This window comes from Tenrec ecaudatus, chromosome 6 (assembly GCF_050624435.1).
Source record: "Tenrec ecaudatus isolate mTenEca1 chromosome 6, mTenEca1.hap1, whole genome shotgun sequence".
Lineage (NCBI taxonomy): Eukaryota > Metazoa > Chordata > Mammalia > Afrosoricida > Tenrecidae > Tenrec > Tenrec ecaudatus.
In genome coordinates, this window is record NC_134535.1 from 81,241,021 (window position 1) to 81,265,330 (window position 24,310).

Sequence of the window (24,310 nt, forward strand, 5' to 3'; positions counted from 1 at the left end):
TAAGGTGGTGAGAGCGACCACGTTGGGGAGAAGAGATCACTCAGTGCATTCTGATTTACACACACATGTTGAGTCACTGTAGGAGATGGTGACTAAATCCTGACTACAGTGAATTGAGAATAGCCTTATTGTACTGGGATTAAGTCAAAGCTGGAAGGCAGGAGAAATTTTCCCTGACTAAAGGAAACTAAAAAAGCAATCATCACATTTCATAACATTTTTAATGATCTGGGTGCGATCTCACGGTTTGTAAAACTCAGCCCTTCCCAACCTGCAAGCTCACCTTCCAGGACAGAGCCCAGCCCACTCTTAGCATATATAAAGTCCTACGAGGAGGACCTTCTCTGCGCTCACCTACACTCAGCTCCACACTGCAGCTTCTCGCACCTGCTCACCTCCTCCTCTTTACAGAACATGTCCAGCAAATCCACCATGAGCCGCCGTGGCTTCAGCACCAGCTCTGCCAGAGTCCCTGGGACCTGCCGCTCAGGCTTCAGCAGCATCGCTGTGTCCCGCTCCAGGGGCAGTGGTGGTCTCGGTGGGGCCTGTGGAGGGGCTGGTTTTGGCAGCAGGAGCCTCTATGGCCTGGGGGGCTCCCAGAGGATCGCCATTGGAGGGAGCAGCTGTACCATGAGGAGTGGATACGGTGGCAGAATGGGAGGAGGCTTTGGCTTCGGAGGAGCAGCTGGGAGTGGATTTGGTTTTGGTGGTGGAGCTGGTGGTGGCTTTGGGCTTGGTGGTGGAGCTGGACTGGGTGGGGGCTATGGGGGCTCTGGCTTCCCTGTCTGCCCTCCTGGAGGCATCCAAGAGGTGAGCATCAACCAGAGCCTGCTCACACCTCTCAATCTGCAAATCGACCCCACCATCCAGCGCGTGAAGACTGAGGAGCGCGAGCAGATCAAGACCCTCAACAACAAGTTTGCTTCCTTCATCGACAAGGTGAGAAAGGAGCACCTTCCCCTTATGGACTTTTTAGAGTCCCACGACTAGAGAAACAATGTGAGCTTGCTGCCAGGGACACTCAGAGGAGTAGAAGGGCACTCAGATGAGCTTACCACAGAGGGCCACCTGGCTCCCTATAGGTAGCAGGTAGATGGGAGGCAAACCATGTGGAACTGACGAGTTTTTGAAAGGACTCCCATCCTGTCCAGGAAGGTTCCTCAACGTTTGCGAGCCCTGAAGCATAAGGGGGTGACGGTTGGGATGGATTCAGTTTTTCACTTCTGAAGTTTCTAAGAGATTCCAAAGATCAGCCAGCCACAAAGCTGCTTTGAGGCTCTGAGTAGCGGGGAAACCAAGACTATTCGGCCCCAATGCAGAACTATTTGTGCATCCAGAGAGAAGTCATTACTCGTGACACAGAGATGGCCATGCAGCAAGGATGTTTCACAGGAGATTCTTGCACTAAAGGGAAGTTAGAGTCCTTTTGAATAATTAGATAACACTTAGCATCCCTTATAATGGAGCTCCTACATAAAGAACCTGTTTGGTACAATAAAGCAGGTACATGCTCATTTTGAATCAGATTCCTAGGTGTGCTTGTCAAGAGGAGAATGTTGCAGGTCACTGATACGCTCCATACACGCAAGGTGGGCAAAGCTCACGGGGCCAGGGGACAGTTTCTCGGGGGATCTGTGGATGGGGGGTGAAGATAAAGACTTGGAGATCTAGACTCAGCCTGAGCCTCTGTGCTGCTGCCCCCAGGCAGGGACAATGCAGACCTCCCAGGCCTGCTTGCAGCTGTGAGAACAGAGACACTTTCTTCTCTTCCTTTGCCTGCAAATGCCCACCTTGTTTCCCCTCCAGGTGCGGTTCCTGGAGCAGCAGAACAAGGTCCTGGAGACCAAGTGGACCCTGCTGCAGGAGCAGGGCACCAAGACTGTGAGGCAGAACCTAGAGCCCTTGTTTGAGCAGTACATCAACACCCTGAGGAGACAGCTGGACAGTATCCTGGGGGAGAGGGGCCGCCTGGACTCTGAGCTCAGAGGCATGCAGGACCTGGTGGAGGACTTCAAGAACAAGTGAGTGAAAGATAGTTGGCAAGGTCTTCATGAACTAACTATTATCACACATAATATTGGTCTTACAATTCCTTACTGTGAAGTCAATGGAATAGAAGTACCATATATCCTCAAATATAAGCCGAACTGAGTATAAGCAGGGGTACCTCAGGATTACCTGGACTCGAGTTTAAGCCTAGGGTGGAAAATGCAGAAACTATTCTTGAATTTCAATCATAAAAATAAATGAAAATAAAATGACTAAAAATTGAGACATCAGTGGGGTAATGTATTTAAATATTTATGTTAAATAAAAAATAATTAAGAGGACAAAAGGTCATTTAACATTACTAAATAGCACAGGAAGTGGAAAATAGGTTCACCAAAAACAATAAAAGTACTATTCTCTAAGCTCAATCAGCAACCAAACTAAAATGTAAACAGTTAAAAGCCTTCAAAACTGGATTCATCATCATCATCCATATCCCAGTGCAGAGCTTCAGCTGGTTTGAGGTCATCAAAGACGCTGTCCTCACTGAGAACGCGGCCATCACCATCACTGCTGTCATTTTCATACAAAGCGCTGTCTTCACTGCCATCCATAGCATTACTAATACTACATTTTTGGCAGGAACTTCGCACCATGTCTTCTGGAATGTCTTCCCATGCATCTAGAACCCACTTTGCTATTAACTCTGTCAGGCTTCATGAGATTTCCTCCTTTTGTTAGTTGGACTTGACCAGATGACATCCATTCATGCCACATTCTTCGCACACGGTCTTTAAAAGGTTTATTCAAAGATACACGTCATAGGATGGCTCTGATTGGTTAGATGTGAGTAAAGAAACATTCAAAGGCCTAAAAGTGTTAGCAGGGCTTTGAATGAACATCAAAGAAATGGGAATCACACATGAAATAATGGGCGCTTGTCCAGTTACCTCGGGGGCTCCAGTGAGATGTTACACCTCGGTGGGGTACCAATGACCTGTGTATAAGCTGAACGCCAGTTTTTCAGCACATTTTTTGTGCTGAAAAGCTCGGCTTATACACGAGTATATACGGTACCTAATTAAAGTCTATGAACAATCTGCAAAGCAAAAAAGGAACTATGGGTAGACGAAGAAAGGTGAAAAAAAAGAGAAACTCATGAATTATCAACAACGTGTGAGGCTTTCCATATGAGAAAGGTCAACTGGGAATGATTCCATCTTATGTGAATCTTTGGCTCTCAGGCTGCCTTTGCAGAATCCTCTTACCCATGGCTCAGGTCTATGATGCATCTTTCCCTCTTAGATATGAAGATGAAATCAACAAGCGTACCACAGCCGAGAATGAATTTGTGACCCTGAAGAAGGTGAGTGCTTTCAGATCAAGCAAGCTTTTAAGAGCAGGAGAGGAGGGGCTCTAAAAGGTGACCTGGCTGGGTATGCGGCCTCAGCTGATCCAGGTTATGGGTCTTCCCACAGGACGTGGATGCTGCCTACATGAACAAGGTTGAACTGGAAGCCAAGGTCAATGGTCTAACAGATGAGATCAACTTCCTCAGAGCCTTCTATGATGCAGTAAGGATCTCCTTCCCTGTTTGGCTTAGTTTAAGGGGGTTCAACAATTAATGGAAATTCAGTGCTCATGATTCCATGTGACTGTTTCTGTGAGAGATGATGATACTATCTATGTGTACAGGAACTGTCTCAGATGCAAACCCACATCTCAGACACATCCGTGGTCCTGTCCATGGACAACAACCGCTCCCTGGACCTGGACAGCATCATTGCTGAGGTCAAAGCTCAGTACGAAGAGATTGCCCAGAGGAGCCGCGCTGAGGCTGAGGCCTGGTACCAGACCAAGGTGAGCAATGTTGTGCCAACTGTGAGGAATCCCATCCCCCATTTTCCCGATCGTTCAGTTCGGAGAACCAACAAGACTATGATCTTTACTGGAAAACGTACTTCAGGACAACTGCGATTCTTCTTGAACTATTGGCCATTTACAGAATGTATGCCCAAACCTCTTTAATGAGAGAAAGCAGCCGAAAGAGGAACACGTGTGCAGGAGCTGTGCTTACATAGATATCTGCTCTTATCTTCACTGTGGTGTTCTGTAAGGGCGCAGAAGAGAACAGACAGGGACCCGGTCAGAAGCGTGGTCTGTGATTCCACTGTACAGGATCTAACAGCTTTGCTGCAGCAGCCTCTCCTACACCCCGCCCCACCCCCACCCCAATGAGAACCCATTGAATTCCAGTGTTTCAAAGGCCTGAGGAGAGCTGGCGTCCCCTTAGCAGGTGAACACGCACAGACTCTCTTTCCCCCTCTGGCCCACAGTACGAGGAGCTGCAGGTCAGCGCCGGCAGACATGGGGACGACCTGCGCAACACCAAGCAGGAGATTTCTGAGCTCAACCGCATGATCCAGAGGCTGAGATCCGAGATCGACCATGTCAAGAAGCAGGTATGTAAGCACACGTTGCGGGAGAAAAGCGATGCTGGATGAAAGCAGTTTTTCTTGTGAGCTCAGCAGGCAGTCATCAGCCATTAGCTGGGATGTCTTCTGGGTCCTGAAGGAAGAGTACAGGGATAGAAGAGATGCAATCGATGCCCCCAGGAAGTCTCCTCTGGGCTGGGGTGATGGTATAAACCCAAGAGCTTAAGGCAAGCCCGCCATCAGTACTGTTCCCATGTGTAGATGTGTGGAAGTGTAGGCTAGTGATGTTCTAAAAAATGTTACCCTCAAAGACTGGCTGACAGGGAAATTGCCAGGGGGCACATTTGATAGTCAAAAATGGCAAAAGATGGAGACAAACTGAATGTATCTATTCAAGGTCCATGTGAAAATGAGTGGAGCAAAGGCGGGGGGTGGGGGTGGGGGTGGGACGGAGAGCAACGTTGTCCAATTGTGTAAGGGACAGAGGGGACAGAAAGGTCAGATGTTAATAGTCTGATGTGAAAACCTAACATTTCAACTTAAAGAATGTGTGTAATTTCGTGCACGTTCGTGTGGCATCCACATTAGATCCTCGGTCACAGTCTAATTTATATAGGTACACAGCACGTACAAAATTAATACCAAGTCAAATACTTCGTCCCATACTCCCAGGGTCTTGTATATTCACTGTCCCTGACATCCACCAGTCCCTGCCCACATCCTCCATTCATTGTCATTAACACAAGGAGTAATGAATTCGTGTCATGTGCCACCAGATATGAGAAAGCCTAAGAGAACATAGTAAGAAGTCAGGGTGCCCACTATCAATTCTGGACTATAAGCTTCTCCCTCAATGGGAAAGGGGACTCGAGAAGAGCCTCCCCTGGAGAAGCCCGGTTTTAAATGTTTTCTATGTCTTGTTCCCCACCTAGTGTGCCAACCTGCAGAGCGCCATCGCTGACGCTGAGCAGCGTGGGGAGATGGCCCTGAAGGATGCCAGGAACAAGCTCTCAGAGCTGGAGGATGCCCTGCAGAAGGCCAAGCAAGACCTTGCCCGGCTGCTGCACGACTACCAGGAGCTGATGAATGTCAAGCTGTCCCTAGACGTGGAGATCGCCACCTACAGGAAGCTGCTGGAGGGCGAGGAGTGCAGGTGGGTAACTCACACGAGTGCCTAAATATCCATGTATATACATATATCCACAAGATATCTAATCCTGGAGCACACCTCTGGGCCACTCTGGTCAGGACGATCGTGACTACTCTTGGAAAACAACGCAAAGGCCGTTTCCCAAGGGACAGCCCTCAGAGGGAAGCCCCTGGATGCATTCAGCTCAGAGTCCCCTGAGGTCTCATCTTCTGTGTTTTCTCTCCTCCTAGGCTGAATGGAGAAGGCGTTGGCCAAGTCAGCATCTGTAAGTACCTTGTGTGCCTTCCTCCCTCCCCTTAGCTCTGCTGCCTGCATTCAGACAGGTAGAAGGCGTCTCAACACATCTCATGGTCTGTCTGTTCTCCTGCCCTCACAGCTGTGACGCAGTCCAACGTGTCCAGTGGCTACGGCAGCGCCGGCATCGGTGGTGGCTTAGGCCTGGGCGGAGGCAGTGGCTACTCCTATGGCAGTGGACACGGCTTTGGAGGTGGCTTCAGTGCAGGCAGCGGCAGAGGCATTGCCGGTGGCCTCAGTTCCTCTGGGGGCAGCAGTTCCACCATCAAATACACCACCACCTCAACCTCCAGCAGAAAGGGCTTCAAGCACTGAAGTCCAAGACCAGCTCCCTTCCCAGGGCCACCAGGCCCCAGACGCCTCTTCAGCTGCCCAGCAGCCTCATTGGAGGTGTGCCCCTCCTGCGGTCTTCTTATGAGAGCTGATGCTGTCTAGAGTCCTTGTTTCCTCTCTCTGCCCTCTACCCCTCCTAGCTTGCTCTCTCACCGTCACAATGCCATCATGTGATCACACATGATATTTCACTTTGTTATCAGTCTGGTGCCTCCCACACCCTGCATCTGCATTTCAAGGGGGTTCCATTCTCCACCCTCAGTGTGGATTCGATTCCAGAACCAGGCTCTTTCCCTTAGATTCCCTTGGTCCATGTCCCCCTCTGAGGACTGTGGTGATCCTCCCTTGCAGCAACCATGGAAGCCCAGGTGACAAGGGCTCTGATATCAAAATCTGTATCTCGGTGACGCTTTCTCTGCTCTTCTCCCTGTCATTGCAAAATAAAACAGAAATATGAACTACTTTATTGTTGAAGAATCATTTCCCTAACACCAATGGTTCCGAAGTTTGTTGGTTGGTTTTGGCCTCACAAAATCTGTTTCAATTTTGAGAGATACCTGCAATCCCCACGGGCCTTTCTCTCTTCTTACAGAAGATTCCAACAGTAATTTGGCATTGCAACACTCAGGTTCTAGCTGATGACGGATGCCGTCTTGTTTGATTGGCAAGTGGAAAGGGTAGGAACTGGTTTCATACATGTTGTTTTACTTCATTGACTACAAGCCCCATCAAAGTATTCTCTCCTCGCCTTTTCCTGTCCATACTACGTTCCATCACCTTGTCCCTCTGGTCGGTCCCTGAGGTCACTGCATTCATTCCATGTCCCATAGCTTACCCCTAATTCCCAGTTAAAGAACCATATTTCTGACCATTTCAGTCCTAGCTGACTAAAAAATAAATCCAGTGGTACTCATGCATATGTAAGAGAGAGCTTTATATCAATGAGTAACTATAAAAATAAACATCCCTGCTAAGTTTAGATCAAGTCCATGTAAATCAATCCAATACTAGTCTACAAATCCCTCCTTAGACCCAGGAAGTCACAAGCAATGATGAAGGTTTCAGAAAGGTCACAGACCAGAGGTTGCAATATCTTGTGGAACCTGTGGTGGTGGATGCATCTCCAGAGCTCTATTGGGTCCCAAGCTGACTCCATGTGATTTCTCCGCCGGTATGTAAAATAACAGAGAGGGATGCCAGCCTGCAGAAAGCAATTAATTTTGGTCGCATTCCAGTCAAGCTGGGACCAGATTGACAGGCTAAACAATGCACAAAAGTCCCTGCAGGAGCCATATTGGCACAAGAAGCCTAACTATCACTGTCCGCGCCTTGCCAAAGTGGTAATTGCGTACAATTCTTTAGCCGTATTATTTTTTAGAACAAGGACAATTTTAAAGTCATATTTGTGCCTAACAGGATTATAATAAAATGCATACAACTCCAAATGTGCCAGTCTCATTTAAACATAAATGTTTTATAAATGAACAAACCCAACTTATCCTATGCTTATCATATGCAGTTAGGCAAACACTTACATAATAATCCTATAATCCTATCAACATATTCCCCCACCTACAAAATTTTATAAGACAGCTACATCATGCCTTTATCCTCTTCAGTTTTATTGTCCAATTTCTATACTGCCCACTTATAAACACCCAGTGACCTTAGGAGACAAGCATGTTCTTTGATGTGAAGAATCTTTATTCCAGATGGAACCTTATGAGTCTTCATCCACAAGCAAATCAAACTGGAACAGCCTTCCATAAAGTCAGCAGCAATATAAACTAATTCAGGCTCAATATCATCTTTTCATCTTGTTGGATTCTGGTCAACGCAATGTGGGCCACCTCCCATAGCTTCACCGGGTACCCATTGGCCAACTTGCCTTTCAGCCATGGGACCTGTCACAAATTCTCAACAACCCTAGCCCCCTTGGATTAGGTCTTGCTACACCCAACTTTTCAAACTGCAGACCAGCCAACCTATTCTTATTTTCACTAATTCTGTGAACAAGGTCCATGGGTGTCAGTGGCAAGACTCACCCCTTCTCTCTATTACTGCATTTCTCCCACTTCCACTCAACAAGTGGATCCAGGTGATTACCTAGTGATCATTTCAGGATGCCCACAGACTCTCTTTAAGTTCAGTCTGAGATAGGACAGTTTCTGCATCGCTCCGAATTTTTCCAGCTTTAGGCAAAAAACAACTAGTTCAAAATTCAAAAAGGCCAAATAGCTCCTTTCTTTCTTTTCAGTCTGACAACAGGGTTCTAGGAAAGTCTCTTCAAATGCAAATGTCCTGAGGACTCAAGGCACTGGGTGGGGCTTATCTTTTGCATGTCCCATACCCATTTAAAGTCTCTAATGACTGAAGCAGTGAGTTTACAAATTCTATTTTTATACTTCCCATTTCTATCATTCACTATACCAATAACAATAGGCAAAAGAAAACAGTATACCCCTTGTACAGCCAGATCCTAAACTCAATTTTTAAAAGTCATATTCAACCCGTATCCCATTCATATGCAACAAAGCCTTAGGGCTCTGACACATCAAACCAGGGCAGAGCCTTCTGTAAGACATTTTGACTGCACAATAGGATCTCAGAGACATTCAAGGGACCACCTTGCCCCTGAGCTCAAAATACACATTAGTCACAGTCATCTTCACCATTTCAGAGAGGATTGACCAAGGGCAATTTCTGGGAATCAAAACCTTCTTTTCCAGAAAACCACCCAGTAAACTTCATGACCATATCTGACCAGTTAGTCAAATAAGTAAAACTTCAATAAAGCAGATTTGTTTCTATAGTGTCCCACTCCCAATGTAAGATAATGTGTTAGACCAGACTGACGAGACAAACAAATCCAGTGAAACTCACATATGTGTAAGCGAGAGCTTTATATCAGAGTAATTATACATGAAGCAAATAGCCAAATGAAGTCCAGAACAAATTAATATAAGTCCAACACTAGTCCACAAGTCTGATACTAGTCCATGAATCCCTCCTCAGGCTCACATATCCACACACAATGATGTAGAAGGCAGGAAGTTCACAGGGGTGAATGGGTGCAATGACTTGTGGATCCAGTGGCAGTGAAAGCATCTTGAGGCTCTCGCAGATCTGAATCACTCCACATGGCTTGTCAACAGTAAGGTGAAAGCAGAGAGAGAGGGATGACAGCCTCCAGAGAACCAATTATCTCTTAATAGCCCTCCAATCAAGCTGAGACCTCATTGACAGGGTGAGCTTGGCCCACATGTTCTCAACTATCACACTGGTCAATCAAAGCAAAAGCACATTTTATAAGAGCATAGATTGTTTTATCTGTGCTTAGGATTGCCTATCTGACCAAGGAACTTAACCTGACAGCATATCTCTGGAGCACTGAAACAGAATAGTATTTCTAAAATGAAAATCTAGGGGTCTCCAGGAAGATGGTGACTGAGTAACACATACCAGAGGGACTCCGCAGAAAACAGTACAGGAAAGTTACTAAGAGGGACATTCCACACTGCTGGGTTACAAGAGGAAAATCATAGAGTAGGCACCGATCCACAAGGCTTTGAGGGGTTGGGGGCTTTTGGCTTATCACAGCGGAGGCCAGCTAGGGTTTGACCACTGTCTTGGCCAGAGCTGGGATCATTTGGAGCTGTCGCAGGGGCTTTATCTCAACACAGCGACAGCCTTGGGTGGGGCAGGGATTAAATCCTCCAGTCCCACGGTGAGGGATCAGGGATCTCAGCTATATTGTTACTTGTTCCTGGGGAAATTCGACGGCTGGGGAAATCCCACATACCTTCTTTGGAAAACTCCTGCCTGAGTGACTGGAGGAGCTCCTGTCCGTCCTTGGTGGTCCCATGTGACTGAGGGAACTTCCTCCTGTATCCCATAGTGCCCCACAAAGTCTAAGGCAGCTTGGCCAACACTCGTCAACATTCCACACTGCTTCGGGAACCTCTGCCCAATGTCTTGCTGCGATTTACCTGACCAAGGCAAGTCTGCCCACCACTGGCGGTGCTCTACAAAAAAGCGGGCAACCAACCAGCCGTCTGTGGCACTGTCCTTGCAGCGGGCACCCCCAAACACCCTTTGCGGCGCCCCAAGCTCCTGTGGGCCACACCATCATGGCTTCTTTTGAGATCACCCAATGCAGCACCATCCTCATGGGTCCACAACAACCCAACCAGCATCTCCTGAGAGGAACATCCAACTTGCCCTCCAAACAGCAGAATACTGAAGCCACAGGACATAGTGGTAGGCCAATTCAACAGTAAAATTAGCTGCAGGCAGTTTGAAGAAGCATTCTTACGAGTCTCCCAGAGACAGCCAATGCTCTTGAACGCTCTGGAAAATGGCAACTGGATCCTCTGAAACACTGCAACACAAACAGCAATCAGCCCCAATGACCTCAATGAAAAAAAACCAGGAGAAAAACAAAAGGCAATGGCAGAAGATGTCCTGAACCTAATGGCATGCATAAAAGAAGCACACATTGATCTGCCACAGAAAGAAATTTTCAGAATGCTGCTTGGAGTTATATAGCATATGAGGGAAACAATGAAGAAAAAGGATGAAATGATAGAGGAGATAAACTCTATACACCAAAGGGAAATACAAGAGCTTAGGGAGGAGATAACAAAAACCAGTATCAGACTCACAGACTTCACCAAGCTATTGGAGGAAGCAGAGAACCACACCAGAGACCTAGAGGACAGTCAAGCAAACTTTAACAAACACGAATAAAAATCTAATAAGATGATGAGAAGCAAAAGAAAACATAACAGCTATGTCTGATGCTATAAAGAGGAACAACACCAGAATAACTGGATCACTAGAGGAAGACACAACAAAGAAGTCATCTGCAACAATACTGGGAAAATTCTTAGAGGAATCTTCCCCAGCTTAATGAATGAAAACCAGGCAACCATTCAGGAAGCTGGAAGAACACCAGCTTGACTGAATCCAAAGAAGTCACCAAGGCACATGATAGTTAAGCTATCTAACTTTGAGGAAAAGGAGAAAATCATGAGAGCAGCTAGGGAAAAACAAGCAATCACATATACAGGTTCCTATAAAGAATATGCTCAGACCTATCAGCAGAAACTATGAAGAAGAGGAGTGGAGTAACATATTCCAAAAATTGAAGGAAAATAACGCAAACCCAAGAATACTCGACCCAGCAAAACTGTCTATCAAGATAGATGGAGGAGAAAGTCTTCCCAGACAAGAAAAAACTCAAAGAATACATTAGAAGAAACCAGCCCTACAAAAGATCCTTGCCCACCCAGTATGGGCAGAAGAACAGCACTTAGCAGGCAAAAATAAGAGAGTGCTACATAGAACAACCCCACCCAGAGGGCAACAAAGAGAAAACAGCCCCCAAGATAGCACTGGCTTAAGGGTAGAATGAAGTCAAGAATGAATACCTCTCATCCCGAGACACACACACACACACACAACACACTGATAAGAAAGGGCAGTGGGAAAATACCCAACACAAAAGGTATAAGATGACATCACAGAGTTCAAAATGGAGATAATAACACTGATTATCAATGGACTGAACTGAGGCATTAAAAGACTGCTGATTGGTTTAGAAAACACAACCCATCAATCTGCTGCCTACAGGAGACACATCTCAAGGCTACAGACAAAAATGGGCTGAGAATGAGGACTGGAGAACGGCATACCAAACAAACTGCAATTAAAAAAAGGGGGGGGTCACAGGACAAAATTGACCTCAAAGTGCAAGCCATAAAGAGAAAAGCAGGGACACTATAATGCTGAAGGGAATGGCAGACAAAGAACCACAAGCATTTTAAACATATATTCCCCAAACGAGAGACCCACTGAATATATCAACTAAATGCTCCAAAAGATGAAAAAAGAAATCACAGCCTCATCAATTATAGTTGGTGACTTCAATATATCACCCTGTAAAAGACAGATCACAGGGAAAGAATCTCAACAAGGAGGCTAGAGATCTAAACACTCCATTTAGATAATGTGACCTGATATTTAGAAACCTTTTCACCCAAATACAAAAAATAATCACATTCTTTTCAAGCCCACATGGTACATATTCAAAGATAGACCATATTCTGGGGCATAAGGTGAATCTACATAAATGTAAGCACATTGATAGTATACAGACCTCTCTCTCTGACCACTGTGCCATAAGGCTGGAAATCAACAAAAGGAAGGTGAAGAAAACAAGAGCAAACAAAAGGAGGATGAATAACTCTATTGAAAAAATGATTGTGTACTGGCCCAGATCAGAGATGAAATTTGGAAATTTCTATGAACCAATGAGAATTGGGAACATGACATACCGAAATTTATGGGCCACAGCAAAGGCAGTTACCAGAAGAATTTTCATAGCAATACATGTACACATGAAAAAGGAAGAGAGACTCGTGATTTATATGCTGGCACTAAATTTACAGCAACTAGAGCACAGTCTACAGGACAATCCTACTAATAACAAAAGAAACAAAATAATAAAAATCAAGGCTGAGATTCAGGAGTGGAAAAAGAAGAAACAATGGAAAAAATTAATGCTGCTAAAAGTTGGTTTCTTGAAAGGATAAACAGAATTGCGAGACCACTGGAAAACCTAACCAAAAAAGGAGGGAACAAATTTCAGTAGCAAAGAGGAGGGATGAAAGAGGGGACCTTACAACAGAACCTAATGAAATCAAAAGGATAATTATGCAGTACTACAAAGGACTGTACTCCAGTGAATTCAACAACTTGGAAGACATGGACAAATTCTTGGAAAAGCAATTCTTCCCTAGACTATTCCCGATGGACAGCAAGGATCTCAACAGACCCAGCAATAGAAGAAATACACAAGGCTATGAAGGGATTACCAACAAAAAAATCCCCTGGACCAGATGTCTTCACAAGAGAATTTTACCAAGCACTCAGGGAAGAACTGACACCAACCTTACACATACTCTTCCAGAACATAGAAAAAGACGGCAAACTCCTAAACTCCTTCTATGAACCTAGTATAACTCTTACACCGAAACCAGGCAGGGATTCCACAAGAATTGAGAACTACAGACCAATATCCTTAATGAATATTGATGCAAAAATTCTTAACAAAATATTGGCCAATAGTATACAAAAGTATATAAAACAAATAATTCAACATTATCAAGTGGGATTCATACCGGGGATAATTCAACATATGAAATACCATTAGTATCATTTGCCACATTGACATGAAAAATTCTAAGAACCACATGATAATATCGATAGATGTGGAAAAAGCATTCAACAACATCCAACACCAATTCCTGTTTAAGACACTCAAGAATATATGACTGGAAGAAAAATTCCTCAAGACAATACAAGCTATATATGAAACACCAACAGCCAACGTGGTAGTCAATGGAGAAAAGATGAACACTTTATCCCACTGAAAAAGGGACCAAACAAGGATGTCCCTTGTTTCCACTCTTATTTAACATTGTACTGGAGGTGTTAGCTAACTGCGTAAAGCAAAAAAAAACAAAACCCAAAAACATCAAAGGTATTCGCCTGAGGAAAGAAGAAGTGAAACTATTGTTATTTGCAGATGATATGATTTTATATATGGAAAATCCCAAAAAGTTCCACTAGTGGAGTACTGGAAGCAATAAAGGAGTATGGCAGAGTGGCAAGTCACAAGATCAACAAACAGAATCCTATTGAACTGCTAAACACATTAGATAAGACCACAGAAGAGGAGATTAAAAAGGTGGTATCCTTCACAGTAGCCAAGCACAAATTGAAATATCTAGGGGTATACCTGACTAAAAGAACAGAAGATTTATATGAGGAAAACTACAGAACACTATTACAAGAAACCAAGAGCGACCTCAACAAATGGAAGAATATTCCATGCTCATGGATCAGAAGACTCAATATAGTAAAGATGTCAGTTCTGCCCAAGACACTATATAAGTTTAATGCAATCCTGATACAATTACCCTCATATTTTTCCTAGAAATGGAAAAACTGATTACCAACTTCATATGGAGAGGGAAGAAGCCCCAACGTAGCAGAGAACTCCTCAAGAAAAGGACACAGTGGGAGGGCTTGCTTTAACTGACTTTAGCACATACTATACAGCCACAGTGGTCAAAACCGCATGGTATTGGTACAATGACTGATACTCAGACCAAGGGAAAAGAACTGAAAACCCAGAGATAAAATCATCAGCCTACACAAAACTGATCTTTGATAAGGGCCCAAAAAATATCCAATGAAAAACAGATGTCCTCTTCAACAGGTGGTGAGGAAAAAATGGATATCTACCTGCAGAAAAATGAATAAGACCCTTATCTCACTCCATGCACAAGACTAAACTCAAGGTGGACCACAGATCTTGAGTTAAAACGCTAAATTATTAGGGCCATTAATGAGGGAATTGGGACCAACTTGAGAACTGTGGCCCAGGAATACATAGGCTATGAGAAATAAGGAAGGACACAAATACTGATGAGTCATAAATCAACAAGTGGAATATACTGAAGATGAAACACCTGCAGACATTGAAAGAATTCACCAAGAGACTAATAAGAGAGCCCATGGACTGGGAAAACACCTTTAGCAATGACACATCAGACAAAAGTCTTATTACTAAAATCTACAATACTATGCTAGCTACCAAAAGGAAAAAATTAACTGCTCACTGAGGAGGTGGGCAAAGGACCTGAACAGAAGTTTCATAAGGGCAGAAATCCAAATGGCCAATGAACATATAAGAAAATGTTCATGATCATTAGCCATAAAGAAATGCAAATTAAAACAATGAGATACCACCTAACACCATAGCCCAATTCAAAGAATCAGAAATCAACAATTGTTGGAGAGGGTGTGGTGAGATAGGAACTCTCATCCAGTGCTGGTGGACCTGTAGATATGTACAGCCACTAAGGAAATAGATTTGGTGATAGCTAAAACAGATGGAGATTGAGCTACCATAAGACCCAGCAATCCCCCTCCTGGGCATTATACCCAGAAGAGGCAATAAACAAACCATGGCCAGACTTCTGTGCTACAATGTTCATTGCGGCAGAGTTCACAATTACAAGGAGTTGGAAACAACCCAAATTTCCATCAACAGACGAACGGATTAAAAATCTGCGGTACATACATACAATGGAGTACTATGCATCGCTAAAATGCAGTGATGAATGCATGAAGCACATTGCCGCATGGGAAGAACTGGGGGAAATTATGCTAAGTGAAGTAAGCCAGGCACAAAAGGACAAGTACAACATGAGTCCACTAGGGTAAGTTTAAAAAAATGCAAAAGAGGTATAGTTTTGGAAAAAGTACTGTATACAAACATTTCTGGGGTGATGTCCAGGTAGTATGGCGGGGGCAATACCAAATCCAGGGATACATATGGTAGCCAACTGAAAAGGAGGGGTTAAAAAGGAAAAATAAAAGGGGGGGGTAGCAGGGGAACAGGGAACTAACTCACCCAAGGGGAGGATATTGTTTATATCTCCACAGGGAAACAGACCAGACTTCAACCCGGTGCTCCAAATGTGACTGCAGCATACTGGTATGGAGTAGGGAACCAGTGGAGAGATCTGAGGGGCCAACCCCAATCCCAACTACGTGGACACCTGCCCCTTCCCCCAGAAGAATTTACTTCAGAGGACATAACTGAAGCAATAGCTCATGGAGAGGGAGATGTCTGATCAGAGTACACCGGAGTAAATGTAGGGGGAGGAAGGGAGAGTGGAGTACATCCTGGACCACTAAGCTTTGAGGACGATATCTCTGCTCAGAACAGCCAATGCACACAGAGGATCATACAGCTGGCCCTACTATAAGACAGGACAATCCTCACTGACCCATAGCCCTACAGGAGACAACACTGGAGACACAGGGTGGGAACTGCACCTATCTGACCCCACCTCACTGATGCAAAACACTAAGGGTGTGCAGCAGAACAGCAAGATGAGCAGAGCAAGGAAATGCCCAGGGAGTGCCAAATATAAGACTTTGGGGCCAGGGTGTGGTGCCTCATCAGACTTAACCGGAAAATACTCCTAAAGGTCAAGAAACAGACCTTGAACTTTTTACAAGCTTTTCTTTTTTGTCATTGGTGTTTTAGTGTTGTTATTGTTTTGTTGCTTTGTTTTATTTTTGTGCATATTATCTCTGCAGTTCTATCTAGATAAGATAGGTGGGATAAACAATCTGGAAGAGAAAAAAAATGGGACCAACAGTTCCTGAGGTGACACAAGAGAAGTGAGGTGGGGGAAAAGAAGTGGTGTTAACAAAGCCAGGGACAAGGCAACAAGTGATCCCAAATCGATGGCAAGGTGGGTGTAAGAGGCCTGGTAGGGTTTGATCAAGGGTATTGTAACCAAGAGGAAATACTGAAACTCAAATGAAGGCTGAGCATGATAGTGGGACAAGAGGAAAGTAAAAGGAAATAGAGGAAAGAACTAGGAGGCAAAGGGCACTTATAGAGGTCTAAATACAGGTATGTACATATATAAATATATTTTTATATAATCAGGAGGAAATAGATCTATGTGCATATATTTATACATTTAGTCTTAAGGTAGCAGATGGACATTGGGCCTCCACTCAAGTATTACATGCTGCTCACCTTCCCACACGATCGTGAAAGATGAATGTGTGCATAAGCAAATGTGGTGAAGACAGCTGATGGTGCCCAACTATCAAAAGGTATAGCGTCTGGGGTCTTAAAGGCTTGAAGGTAAACAAGCAGCCATCTAGCTCAAAAGCAACAAAGCCCACATGGAAGAAGCACACCAACCTGTGAGATCACGAGGTGTTGAAGGGATCAGGTATCAGGCATCAAAGAACAAAAAATCATATCATTGTGAATGAGGGGGGGTGCAGACTGGGGACCCAAAGCCCATCTGTAGGCAACTGGACATTCCCTTGCAGAAGGGTTGCGGGGAGGAGATGAGCCAGTTAGGGTGTAGTGTAGCAACGATGAAACATACAATTTTCCTCTAGTTCTAAATGCTTCCTCCCCACCCCCACCCCAATCATGAACCCAATTCTACCTTAAAAATCTGGCTAGACCAGAGGATGTACACTAGTACAGATAGGAACTGGAAACACAGGGAATCCAGTACAAATGATCCCTTCAGGACAAGTGGTGAGAGTGGGGATACCAGGAGGGTGGAGGGAAGGTGGGGTAAAAAGGGACACTGATTACAAGGATCTACATATAATCCCCTCCCTGGGGGAGGGACAACAGGAAAGTGGGTGAAGGGAGACGTTTGACAGTGTAAGATATGACAAAATAATAATAATTTATAAATTAACAAGGGTTTGTGAAGAAGTAGGGAGCGGAGAGGGAGGGGAAAAATGAGGAGCTGATACCAAGAGCTCAAGTAGAAAGTAAATGTTTTGATAATGATGATGGCAACAAATTTACAAATGTGCTTGACACAATGGATGTATGTATGGATTGTGATGAGATGTATGAGCACCCCCCAAAATGATTGAAAAATCCTGAAATTCTAACGAAATGGTGCAAACACAGAAGGTAAGCACACAGAGATGTATATCACAATAATCTTTACAGCAGAGAGAAATCAGAAGCATTCGAGCAGGTCAATAGAAGCATCCCACACTCACCCATAAAGTGCAAATACTTTTTCTTTTTACATGTATTTTCTCTATTATTTTCATAAAACAAGTGGGGGGAAACCTAGAACACCACTGGTGAGTAATTTGCTGAGTTTTTGTTGTTGCAGTAGCTGTAGTTGGGTTTTGTTTTTAACTTTTTGTGAATTGGGTAAATTTATAGACCTGATCAGTTTTCCATGCAACAATTCATACTCATTTGTTTTATGTCATTGATTACAATCCCCATAAAGAAACATGCCCAATCTCATGTCCTCCCGGCGTTTTCTATTTTCAATCCCCCTTTCATCTCAGATGGTTGATTACTCTAGGGTGTGTGTAGTCCCAGTGTAGCTGTTCCCCTTATTGATCTGTCTAATTTCTGACTGAAAATTGAATCATAGCGATGAGTTCATTTCCAAAGCTCATGTGACTAAGGGCTATAGACTTAGGGTTCTACCCATCTTTATCTGACCAGTAAACCTGGTATTTTTTATACTTTAGAGCAGCGGCTCTCAACCTGTGGGCTGAGACCCCTTTGGGAGTCTAACAACCCTTTCACAGGGGTCGCCCAATTCATAATAGTAGCAAAATTACAGAGCTGAAGTAGCAACAAAAATAATTTTAGGGTGGGGGTGGGGGGGTCACCGCAACATGAGGAACTGTATTAAAGGGTCGTGTCATTAGGAAGGTGGAGATCACTGCTTTAGAGTTTTGTTCCACAGTGTTCTACCACTCTACCACCAAGACCTTCTAATGTGATCCTCTTCAAACAAATAGTACTGGTAGGCGACCACCATCTTGTTCTTGTGGTTACAGGTCTTAGCAACTGCTGTCTCCTTATCCATGTTTCCCTTAAATGGCCCCTCATGAGCCTTTTGGAACCCAGTCCATATGCCTGAATAATAGGATGTAGACTATTGTCTTTGTCAAGTGCATTATGCCAATTATCCTTACCCCTAGAACATTGAGCGTGACATTTTTGTAACATTTAATTAAAATGTATATATTAATATATACATTGATAACCATGAAAGCACAAAAACACAAAAATTTTTTCCTGAAATTAAAAATTCAGTCATTATAGGGTTAATGTCCCCAATATGGGGACTATGGTCCTATGACTAATTCCCTGAAGGTATACAGTTCTAAGAAGTGTTCATAACGCTGCTCCCATATGTTCTACCACATTAACTACAGTGAAGGTAAATACCTATATACAAATATGCTGTCATGCGTACCTGTATTTGTAAGCATGCTTTCACTCACCCCCCACCAACACACTCACCCCCTACCAACACACACACACACACACACACACACACACATACGAATGCACGCACTCACTCTGTGCACACACATGCATCGACTTGTAAATATTACAGGATTGTGTACATAACAATACTTACTTCTTTTGCCTTAACTCTTAGTCTCCTCCTAGTACCTTCATGTTTGCCAACTTCCCTATTTTATGTATATCACCTTTCCCTTCCCCGAAGTTAACATGTGGCTTCATTTGTACCTTACTTACTCTCTCTTCCTCTCCTCCAACCCTATAAACTATCAAAGAATGTTTCTTTTACTGTGAAAACCTTTTCTTTACTTTTTACAGTAGTGGTCTCATACACTATCAGTCCTTTTGTGATTGCCCAATTGCACATAGCATACTGTCTTCCAGGTTTATCCATGGTATGAAGTGCTTTACAGATGCATCGTAATTCTTTCACTTTGCATAGTATACTACTGTAGGTCTGTAACATAGCATACCACTATAGGTCTGTAACATAGTATACCACTCTATGTCTGTAATATTTTATGCCATGCTAGGTCTGAAACATAGTATACACTCTACATCTGTAACTTAGTATACACTCTAGGTCTGTAACACAGTACATCCTCTAGATCTGTTAACATAGTATACACTCTAGGTCCGTAACAGCGTATACACTCTAGGTCTGTAACATAATAAACACTCCAGGTCTGTAACATAGTATTCACTCTAGGTCTGTAACTTAGTATAAACTCTAGGTCTGTAACGTAGTATACCACTCTAGGTCTGTAACATAGTATACCACTCTAGGTCTGTAACAGTACACCACTCTAGGTCTGTAACATAGTATACACACTAAGTCTGTAACGCAGTATACCACTCTAGGTCTGTAACATAGTACAGCACTCTAGGTCTGTAACATAGTATTCACTCTAGGTCTGTAACTTAGTATAAACTCTAGATCTGTAACGTAGTATACCACTCTAGGTCTGTAACACAGTACACCACTCTAGGTCTGTAACATGGTAAACACACTAAGTCTGAAACGTAGTATACCACTCTAGGTCTGTAACACAGTATACCACTCTAGGTCTGTAACATAGTACACCACTCTAGGTCTGTAACATAGTATACACTCTAGGTCTGTAACTTAGTACACCACTCTATGTCTGTAACATAGTATACACTCTAGGTCTGTAACATAGTAAACCCCTCTAGGTCTGCACAGCTTGCTGATTCTTTCTTCCATGGATGGACATTTTGGTCATTGCTTTGGCTCCCATGAGTAATACTTCAGTGAAAAGGGATGTGCATCCATTCATGTCATAATTCTTATTTCTCTAGAATGTGTACCAAAAGGAGGGATTGCTGACTCAGGTGGCATTTACAGGTCCTACTGTGTGAGAAGGTGCCAGCCTGCTTTGCCCAGTGGCTGGACCATACCGTCCCACCTGCGATGAATGAGGATTCCAGTCTCTACACTCTCACCAGCATGTGTTGTGTCCTAGTTTTTAAAACTTTGTTATTACTCCTGGGGTGAGATGGTATTTCCTTATGGTTTTGATTTGCATATCTCTAATAGCTAATGAAGTGTGAAAGCAAATCAAAGATCAGAATTCCCTCCTCCTCACACTCTAAGCAGATTGAGGCCTCTTTGGGAGACCTACTGGTAGCCTGGTCTGAGTGACTCAGAAGGGACAGTCCATGTCCTCTCTCACATGTAGCCGGGCCTGGTTTGATTGACATGAGTGGCCAAAAGGAAAAGCAGACCCAGGGTGAGGTGGGTCCGTCAACATGTGCTTCTTTGGCTTTCAGATCACAAAGGAAATGTTCTTGGGTGGGCATTTCTGGATCCTGTTCTATCAATATCCTGTTGGGTTCACTCCTAACCATTCCCCCAGCAACATGGGCACTCTCCTATATCAGCACGCCATTTCATTTCCTCACTGAACTGCCACAACAGCAGATAAGTGGTGACTGGCTTCTGAAATCTCAGCTCACTTGACACACATATTACTGTCAATAAGAAATAATGGGGGAAATAACTAGCAAGGAAAATTATCTATTTTATAACAATGCATCAGTCAAGACTGTCCAGAGAAATAGAACCAATAATGAATCTGAAGAATTATTATCAAAAGATAATATTTTAGGAAAAAAATGTTACAGTATACATAGCTGAAAAGGCAGATCCCCTTGGCCAATCTTAGCATGATTAGCAGTGTGTGATAATCCCACTATAGTATGATACAATAGAGAAGACACAGCAGAAGCTATGACATGATTGTGTGAAACAATAACCTAATTAAGCCTCTATTACCAGAATATCGAACATTTTCTTGGATTTGGGGATTAGAAAGTTAAATGATGTAAATAGGCAGTAATCTGAGGATGAAAACATGCTGATTTATATACTACTTTAGTGGAATGAAGGAAGAAAAACATCTGATAGAATAAATGAACCCTAAGAGAAGGACCTGGTGCTATAGTGCTAAACACAAGGCCAACAGTTTGAAACCACCAGGTGCTGCAGGAAAGATGAAGCAGTCTCTTCCTCTAAAGAGTTACAGCCTCAGAAACTCAAAGGACAAGCTCTATTCTGTCCTAAGTGTCACTTTGAGTCAGATTCAGCTCAATGGCAGTTGGTGAGAGAGCAGACAAGTTCCCCCTGCATGCATACTGCAATAGTCAAGGTTCTTTAAAGAGACAGGATCAATGGACTATAAATATGGATACCTATAGAAAGCAAAAGGGATACGGACACACACATCTGGGTATATGGTTTAAGGAACTGATTCCTATGCTTGTGAGGGGCTGGCAAGTTCTAAGTCCATAGACAAGAGACAAGCTGAAAATTGTATCTATGGCACAATCTTGAGGTAAAATTTGTTCACCTCTCAGAAATCTGTTTTGTTTATGGGCTCTTAAAAGTGATTGGATGGGGCCCTCTTATATAATCAAAGGTAATTCCAATGAGATGGAATGGTACAATAATCAAAACAATGAACTGAAACATATCAGCAATCCTGAAGATGTGGCAGAACCAAGCAACATTTTGATCCGTTATCCATCAAGTTACCATGGTTCAGATCTGCCTCCATGGCAACTAATGAGAACACTACCTTTTTATTTTAAGAGCCAACTAATTGCAAATGTCACATCTACAAAAGGTCTTCACAGTGACATACAAGCTAGTGTTTAGCCAAACAATTGGGAACTATGGCCTAGCCAAGTTGACACCGGAAATTAACATCCTACATGTAGTAACTCACCACAATTAACCCCAATGTGTTCATTGTATTGATAGTGCATTAATTAGCCTGAGTCTAGCCATTTTGCACTGACCCACGTCTGGCTCACTTGCAAATCCTGGAATTCCTCTCGTCATGTCACTGGTGTTTTGGAACTCCTGAGCCATCACCATTTATTTTTTAAACTGCTGATAATGCGCCAAATCCCTGCTTCGAGTTCCCCTTTTATCCGTACATTGAGTCACCAAGTGTCCCTTATGTCTTGTTTTTCCCTTCCACTTTGAGCACTCAGGGAGCACTCTTGGGAGAATTAGGCCCTAGCCGCCCTGTGACCGAGGGCTAACACAAGCTTACTGACTAGTCGTGTGTGGATTAATAGATCTCCTTCTGCCACAACACTGGAGGCCCCAGTGAGATTCCCCCGTGCAAAGGTGGGTCACCTCTTCTGAGTCCGAATGACACAGAGCTGCCTAAGGGAGGCACCCGCTAAAGAAATCCCAGGGCTACGAGTTAGATCCTCTCTCCTCACAAAACCTGGGATGAACCATCACCCAACCTTCTATAAGGCTAACTAGTAAGCACAATGGGCCCCCAGGTCTGGAGGAGGAAATCATTTTTGAGAACACCTCCTGACAGTGATTCATAGAGGTGTGACGTCACCTGCATGCTGTCTTGGAAGCCTCAGTGTGAGGAAACAGCGTAAACTCCATGTGATTGGTGAGCGCAGTGTGTGTACATATCTGGACAGGGTCCTCTGTGGACATCCTGGGAGACTCCACAGCCTCGGCTATGTAGTCTGCTGGGGGCCTCACCTCCTTCCACGGGGGCTTTGTATGACCTAACGGTGATGTCCCGTCTTCAGAACGTGGATCTGCATTGGTGTTTATATGATCCCACCTGAGTCAATATGCACCTGAAGTACCCGCAAGGGTCGTGGTTAAGTAGCCACTTGTTAGGTTTTCTTTCGGGGGGCTCCCCTCCTTTGTCTGTCAAGTGTCATTTGGGGACTCTGGGCCGGCTGCCTCCCCTAACACAACGTTTCACATGGACCCTTAATTAGTTAACAATGAGCCTCATAGCTATGGGCCCTGATAGTCTCTCGCCCTAAAACTCCTGGGAGGTCTCTGTTAGGTACTCATTGCTGTCTTCCTCCTTATGATCTAGGGCCTCCTGGTCGATGTCACGGTCGATTCAAAGGGCTAATCAGTTTCTCTTTCTTCCCTCCTGTGACATTCACCGGTACTCACACTCCTGTCTCCATCCTTTCCATACTTTCTCTTCTTTGCTCACAAGGCTCTTTCTCTGACTTTCCTGATGAATGAGATTTTCTGTTTCAGTCTCCTTTTCTCCAGGAACTCTGCTATCTCCTCTCTGGGACATACAAATGGCAGCAGATCCTCTCAATGCTACACTGGGAGCCTGCCAGCTGGTTCCCCTCGGTCGCAATGGAATGCTTTTGCAAAACGCACAGCTCAAAAGTAAAAGCTTACAGCCTACTCTCTGTCAGCTCTGAGTTTCCTCGAATTCCCCACCCCCATCACACTTATGTCCATCTCCAAGGCTAGAATTTGTTCTTTCTTGTGCCTGTTAAAAATTTTTTTTGAAGCAGTACCCAAGTTCCTCTATTTGGTCAGGTCATGAATCCCTCTTTCCTGGAAGATCCCCTCTAGCAAAACTTTTTTTTTTTTTTTTTTTTTTTTTATGCAGAGGGCTTAAGTGGAGAGCAAATGCTTTGAGAGTGATTAGGGCAAAGAATGTACGGATGTGCTTTATACAATTGATGTATGTATATGTGTGGATTGTGGTAAAAGTTGTATGAGCCCCTAATAAAATGTAATAAAATAAAATGTTGAGAAAAAAAAACCTCTTTTTAAAAATTTTCTGTCAGGTGAACTCAATTTTATCTCCTGTCCTCCTGTCTTTTGTTCCAATAATGGGTACTGCGTCTTCTGGGCCTCTT

The 24,310-nt window shown here is 43.9% G+C and overlaps 1 protein-coding gene across 1 annotated transcript; it reads left to right on the forward strand.

Moving 5' to 3' along the window:
- Window positions 1-414: 414 nt before the first annotated feature.
- On the forward strand, window positions 415-6,183 carry LOC142451013 (keratin, type II cytoskeletal 6A). The gene is made up of 9 exons (XM_075552953.1): window positions 415-939; window positions 1,807-2,021; window positions 3,295-3,355; window positions 3,468-3,563; window positions 3,685-3,849; window positions 4,326-4,451; window positions 5,357-5,577; window positions 5,805-5,839; window positions 5,951-6,183. Exons 1-9 carry the CDS (start codon window positions 415-417, stop codon window positions 6,181-6,183), a joined length of 1,677 nt encoding a protein of 558 aa, XP_075409068.1.
- Window positions 6,184-24,310: the final 18,127 nt, after the last annotated feature.